Source organism: Boleophthalmus pectinirostris, unplaced genomic scaffold, assembly GCF_026225935.1.
Source record: "Boleophthalmus pectinirostris isolate CB_2022bp ecotype Guang Dong unplaced genomic scaffold, ASM2622593v1 HiC_scaffold_17, whole genome shotgun sequence".
Lineage (NCBI taxonomy): Eukaryota > Metazoa > Chordata > Actinopteri > Gobiiformes > Gobiidae > Boleophthalmus > Boleophthalmus pectinirostris.
The window spans coordinates 36,689,867-36,696,608 of NW_026571115.1; the positions used below are offsets into that span (position 1 = coordinate 36,689,867).

Genomic DNA, 6,742 nt, shown 5'->3' on the forward strand with positions numbered 1-6,742 from the left:
CATGTGGGTGAAGTATCAGCCACTAGCACCAGTGCCCTGGACAGGTTCATTGATTGATTGTATTTAACTGACCTTGACTATCAACTGTTCTTGGAGACCTGTAGCATGTTTTGGGTAATAAAAGGTTAATTATGTAACTTTTTGTTATTATTACATAACCAGAGATTATATCAAACTTTTGCACTGCCTACGACACAGACTGAACCAAGACTAAACCAGGACTAACCCAGGACTGATTCCAGGACTGAAGAGGAGGACTAATCCACGACTGAACTAGGACTAAACCAGGACTAAACCAGAACTAAACCAGAACTGAAACAGGACTCAGTGTGGGGTCGGGCTCGGAGGTGACGCAGGAGAAAGGACCGGCTCAGCTCCGCACCTCACGAAGGTAAACGCGGCAATCGCCCGATCGCGCTTTGTGGACAAACTGCTCGGCGTTCTCTCTCTTAAGTCCAAGATTAGTCCTGGTTTAGACCTGGTTAAGTCCTGACTCACCCGTGTGTAATTACTACCCGCCTGTAATACACAATACACGTTCATATGCTGTAAAAAAAAGAAAAAGCATGCAAAATTGCCCCCCAAGTGTCCGGGTTTTCACAAACGGAAATATGGTCACCCTACATTTATTCAGTTACAGGTGCAGGTTTTACAACTCAAAAATACCTTGATAAACAGACATTCTGACTGTGAGCGGGGTCGCCTCTCCACAGATCTGACCTGGAGCTTGGTCTGGTTTGGTCTGCATGAAGATAGAAGGGTGTAATGCCATACTGTGGAACATTCCAGACAAAGTAACAACATTTCCATGGAGAAAAGTGTTGGATGGAAATAATAAGTACAGTAACAGTAAAACAGAGTATGTAGTACAGTTCCTGGTCTGGGCTCAGGGTGGCGCTGTCTAAAGGCCGTTTTACAGTTCTGTGTCGACTCATCGCTCTCTGCGGCTGTCGCCTTGATGCTGTCGTTTTTGATTTATGGATCTGCGTCGAGGCCTATGCGCCGCGAAGTAATTCACCGCCACAACACGAGGAGGCGAGGATTTAAACCTGACGTTCGTGTTACAAAATAAAGCGGGAAAGCGGAACTGGAAATATCTGTACAGCGGATGTAGAGAGGTGGTTAGTCTGGCGCCACCTAGTGCCTCCGCTCAATTTCATTTCTCTCCAGTGACTAGATCAGGAATCAGAAAACACTAGACGGTTCGTAAAAACCCCGGAAGTGCGAGTTCGGGCTCCAGCCAATCAGCGAAGAGCCAAAGATTCTGTGTTGGCGACGATTCCCGAGATCGAGGATTTTGGTGAATTTTATCAAGGGGAAAGACGTTATTGTTCTTCTTCCTACAGGATTTGGAGCTTTACAAACGTCACGACCAAACAGCAGCGATTGGTTAAATTAAAAAAGTCCCCTCCTACCGTCGAGTGAACGAATCCTAACGCTGCGAGGTCACACGGTTTCTACCAAGTGAAACCGGCTGATGAATCAGACTAGAAGATACGAACAATCACAGCCTTTATTAGGGCTGGGTATCGTTAAGAAGTTGCCGATACGATACATATCTCGATACACAGGCCACGATACGATACATATCTCGATACAGTGAGCTTTCGATTCGATATGATATATATTTCAAATCAAATCGATACGGTTCAATAAAAAATAAAGTGTAAATCATGGCTGTGACACCAAAAGTCTTTGTTAAACCACTTCTTGTGCAAAGTTCATGTGAAACATCCATTTTAATCATTAAAACAGCAAAAATGTCAAATGTGTCGCATAAACGAGTTTCCTTCCTCTAAACAAGCAACAAAACTGTAGCTCTGTAACAAAATAATGTAGTAAAATACACCAATGAATACTCTTTGTGATATATCGATACAGCAGCCCACGATATCGATACTGTATCATCACATTAAACAATACGATATATCGATATTTCAATATTTTTGCACACCCCTAGCCTTTATTGTCTGCATCAGTTTGACGTGTAGTTAGAACATTTCAGAGGTGCTCGTCAGTCGATGCAGACGCGCCGTGGAGGGAGTTCAAGGTGACGCAGACGATTTGACGCACGACCACGAACTGAACTTTAAGTTTTATTTAACCCTGTGTTTCATGTGCTGTTCGTGTGCAGGGCTCATGGTGGCGCTGTCTCATTCTGTTGTGTTTTGTTTTGTTTTGTTGTGTGTGCAGTGCCTGTGCTGGGCTCATGGTGGCGCTGTCTCATTCTGTTGTGTTTTGTTTTGTTTTGTTTTGTGTCCAGTGCCTGGGATGGGCCACACTTCCCCCAAAGACATGGACGCTCTGCTGCCTCTGATGAACATGGTGATCTACAGCATCGACAAAGTCAAGAAACTGCGCCTCAACAGAGAGGTCCGACCTGCTGTCTGTCGAGAGAGGGACGCTTTAGACCGGCTTTAGACCTAGTTTTTAGTCCTGCTTTAGACCTCCTTTTTAATTCTCCTCTAGGTCCTGTGTTAGTCCTAGTTTAGTCCTGCTTTAGTCCTGCTTTAATCCTGCTTTCAGTTTAGTCCTAGTTTAGTCTTAGTTTACACCTATTTTTAGTCCTTGTTTGGTCTTGGTTTAATCCGGTTTAAGTCCTGTTTTAACCCTGGTTTAGTCCTGGTGTAGACCAACGTTTTGGTTCTGCTTTAGTCCTGGTTTAGAATGTGTTTAATCCTGGGTTTAGTCCTGGTTGAGTCCTGGGTTTAGTTCGGGTTTAGTCCGGTTTTAGACCCACTTTTTGGTCCTGGTTTAGTCCTGCTCTAGACCTCCTTTTTAGTTCTCTTTTAGGTCCTGTTTTAGTCCTGCTTTAGTCCTAGTTTAGACCTACTTTCTAGTCCTGGTTTAGTCTTGGTTTAGTTCTTATTGAGTTCTGTTTTAACCCTGGTTTAGTCCTTGTGTTGACTAAATTTTTGGTCCTGCTTTAGTCCAGGTTTAGAACGTGTTTAGTCCTGGTTTAGTCCTTGTTTAGTCCTGGTTTAGTCCTGGTTTAATCCTTGTTTAGTCCTGCTTTACTCCTGTGTTGCCCTGACCCCTGCTGGTGTTGGACTGTAATTGCGTTTGACTCAGATCTGTTGGCTGTGTTTAGTCTCTGACCTCTGACCTCTGACCCGCGCTCGTGGTGTTGTTGTGGTTTCAGGGGAAGCAGAAGGCCGACCGTAACCGCGCTCGCGTCGAGGAAAACTTCCTCAAACAGACTCACGCTCAGAGACAGGAAGCAGCTCAGAGCCGCCGCGAGGAGAAGAAGAGAGCGGAGAAAGAGCGGATCATGAACGAGGAGGATCCCGAGAGACAGCGCCGCCTGGAGGTCACTACACCCACACACACACACACAGGCACACACACACATGAACACACACACTTCAGTCTGTGCTGGTAAAACGCTCAAAACAAGAAGGAAGTGATTAAATAGAAATGAGAGGCAGCCACAGAATTGAGGAGAATTCATCAAGGAAAGAGAACTGAGATGCAGCCACAGAAGTGAGGAGGAGGAAGCGAGGAGAAGGACTTGTGCAGGAGGAAGCGAGGAGACAGAAGCAAGGAAAGAGAAATGAGACACAGGCATAGAATTGAGAAGGAAGCGAGGAGAAGGAAGCGAGGAGAAGGAAGCGAGGAGAAGGAAGCGAGGAGAAGGAAGCGAGGAGAAGGAAGCGAGGTGAAGGAAGCGAGATGAAGGAAGCGAGGTGAAGGAAGCGAGGTGAAGGAAGCGAGGAAAGAGAAAAGAGATGCAGCCACAGAATCAAGAAGGAATCGAGGAGAAGGAATCGAAGAGAAGGAATCAAGGAGAGGAAGCATTAGAGAAGGAAGCAAGGAAAGAGAAATGAGACACAGCCACAGAATCGAGGAGAAGGAATCGAGGAGACGGAATCGAGGCGAGGAACCTAGAAGAAGGACTCTAGGAGAACGAAGCGAGGAGAAGGACTTGTGCAGGAGGAAGCGAGGAGACAGAAGCAAGGAAAGAGAAATGAGACACAGCCATAGAATTGAGAAGGAAGCGAGGAGAAGGAAGCGAGGAGAAGGAAGCGAGGAAAGGAAGCGAGGTGAAGGAAGCGAGGAGAAGGAAGCGAGGAGAAGGAAGCGAGGAGAAGGAAGCGAGGTGAAGGAAGCGAGGTGAAGGAAGCGAGGTGAAGGAAGCGAGGAAAGAGAAAAGAGATGCAGCCACAGAATCAAGAAGGAATCGAGGAGAAGGAATCGAAGAGAAGGAATCAAGGAGAGGAAGCATTAGAGAAGGAAGCAAGGAAAGAGAAATGAGACACAGCCACAGAATCGAGGAGAAGGAATCGAGGAGACGGAATCGAGGCGAGGAACCTAGAAGAAGGACTCTAGGAGAACGAAGCGAGGAGAAGGACTTGTGCAGGAGGAAGCGAGGAGACAGAAGCAAGGAAAGAGAAATGAGACACAGCCATAGAATTGAGAAGGAAGCGAGGAGAAGGAAGCGAGGTGAAGGAAGCGAGGTGAAGGAAGCGAGGTGAAGGAAGCGAGGTGAAGGAAGCGAGGAAAGAGAAAAGAGATGCAGCCACAGAATCAAGAAGGAATCGAAGAGAAGGAATCAAGGAGAGGAAGCATTAGAGAAGGAAGCAAGGAAAGAGAAATGAGACACAGCCACAGAATCGAGGAGAAGGAATCGAGGCGAGGAACCTAGAAGAAGGACTCGAGGAGAAGGAAGCGAGTAAAAGGAAGCAAGGAGAAGGAAGCGAGTAAAAGGAATCTAGGAGACGGAAGCGAGGAAAGAGAAACTGGATGTCAGAGATGAGGCACAAAACGTTCCTTCGTGAACTTCCTGTAGGACGAGGACGACACAGCTGAGCTCTTACTGTGACGCTCTCCTCAGTGCGCCCTCTGCTGGTGTTTGGTTTTACTCTCTGACCTCTGACCTCTGACCTGTGTTCAAACGTGCTGTTCTTAACCGTCCCTGTGTTTGTTTGTTTGTTTGTTTGTTTGTTTGGTCAGGAGGCTGCGCAGCGTCGCGAGCAGAAGAAGATGGAGAAGAAGCAGATGAAGATGAAGCAGATCAAAGTCAAAGCCATGTGAACTCTGACCTCAGACAGGAAACAGGAAGTGCTCTGCTCAGACCGCCGCCGCCACCGCCGCTGCCCCCCTCCCCGCTGTCCTCCACGCGCCGCCACAAAAACACCGAGAACACGCCACGACAAACGCCACGACAAACGCCACGACAAACGCCACGACAAACGCCACGACAAACGCCACGACAAACGCCACGACAAACGCCACGACAAACGCCACGACAAACGCCACGACAAACGCTGAGAAAACGCCGCTCTCTGCTCGAGTTTCACTGCCTCGAATTCACAATATTCATCCAGTTTTGAGTCACATTCATTTAGTTTTATTCCTACGTTTCTAGTTCTGGTTTAGACCTGGTTTAGTCCTGGTTTAGTCCTGGTTTAATTCTGGTTTAGACTGGTTTAGACCTGGTTTCCTGGTTTAGACTGGTTCAGTCCTGGTTTAGTCCTGGTTTAGTCCTGTTTTAATTCTGGTTTACCTGATTTAATTCTGGTTTAGTCCTGGCTTAGTCCTGGCTTAGTCCTGGTTTAGTCCTGGTTCAGTCCTGGTTTAGACCTGGTTTAGTTCTGTTTTAGTCCCGGTTCAGTCCCGGTTCAGTCCCGGTTTAGACCCGGTTCAGTCCTGGTTTAATCCTTGCTTAGTCCCGGTTCAGTCCCGGTTCAGTCCCGGTTCAGTCCCGGTTCAGTCCCGGTTCAGACCCGGTTTAGACCCGGTTTAGACCTGGTTTAATCCTTGCTTAGTCCCGGTTCAGTCCCGGTTTACACCCGGTTTAAACCTGGTTTAGACCCGGTTTAGACCCGGTTTAATCCTTGCTTAGTCCTGGTTTAGTCCCAGTTCAGTCCCGGTTTAGACCCGGTTTAGACCCGGTTTAGACCCGGTTTAGACCCGGTTTAATCCCGGTTTAATCCTTGCTTAATCCTGGTTCAGTCCCGGGTTTAGGTCCTGGTTTAGACCTGGTTTAGACCTGGTTCAGTCCTGGTTTAGTCCCTGGTTTAGGTCCTGGTTTAGTCCTGATTTAATCCTGGTTTAGACCTGGTTTAGGTCCTGGTTTAGTCCTGGTTTAAATTTGACGTTTTAGAATCATGTCAACACTATTTTCTGACACTGTAAATGTATTTTCTTACACATTTGTTTTGCTTTTGACGAGAAACATGAAAACAAACTCAAACTGGGTAAAAAAAAGTGTTTTATATCAAATCTTTATTTATTTCACTGATTAAAAAAACTCAAAACCATCACAAATATTCTGAATTCACCTCGTCAAAGGTCCAAAATTCTGACTCCTGTGAGGTTCAAGTCGTGTTTTGACGCCGTTTCCTCGTCAAAAACAAACCTGGAGTCGGGTTCTGTTTCATCCACACATGTTCAAAACGCTCTGTTCCAACTTGTGATGTCATGAAGTGGGAGTTTACAAGTGAACGGCAACTTTTTTCAGGGCTGAGACGATCCAAAAGAAACGAAAACAAACCGAGGAAACGACATTAGAACACGGGTCAGAAAATGGTGGAGAACAGGACCTGGTTTAGTCCTGGTTTAGTCCTGGTTTAGTCCTGGTTCAGTCCTGGTTCAGTCCTGGTTCAGTCCTGGTTCAGTCCTGGTTCAGTCCTGGTTCGTGGGTTTTTTAAATTGACTGTAAATCGTGTTTTTTAAAGATACAAACTCTATTGACGTGAATGAACTTTGAGACGATCATGTTTTTTATTTATCTGCTGAT

General features: G+C 46.4%; 1 protein-coding gene across 1 annotated transcript in view; it reads left to right on the forward strand.

Moving 5' to 3' along the window:
* Positions 1–5,280, forward strand: part of ccdc47 (coiled-coil domain containing 47) — a 16,053-nt gene extending 10,773 nt beyond the window's left edge. Inside the window, exons 11-13 of the mRNA XM_055152472.1 lie at positions 2,264–2,373; positions 3,143–3,310; positions 4,954–5,280. Coding sequence (XP_055008447.1) covers positions 2,264–2,373; positions 3,143–3,310; positions 4,954–5,034 — 359 coding nt within the window. The 3' untranslated portion in view covers positions 5,035–5,280. The remainder of the gene's footprint in view (positions 1–2,263; positions 2,374–3,142; positions 3,311–4,953) is intronic.
* Positions 5,281–6,742: the final 1,462 nt, after the last annotated feature.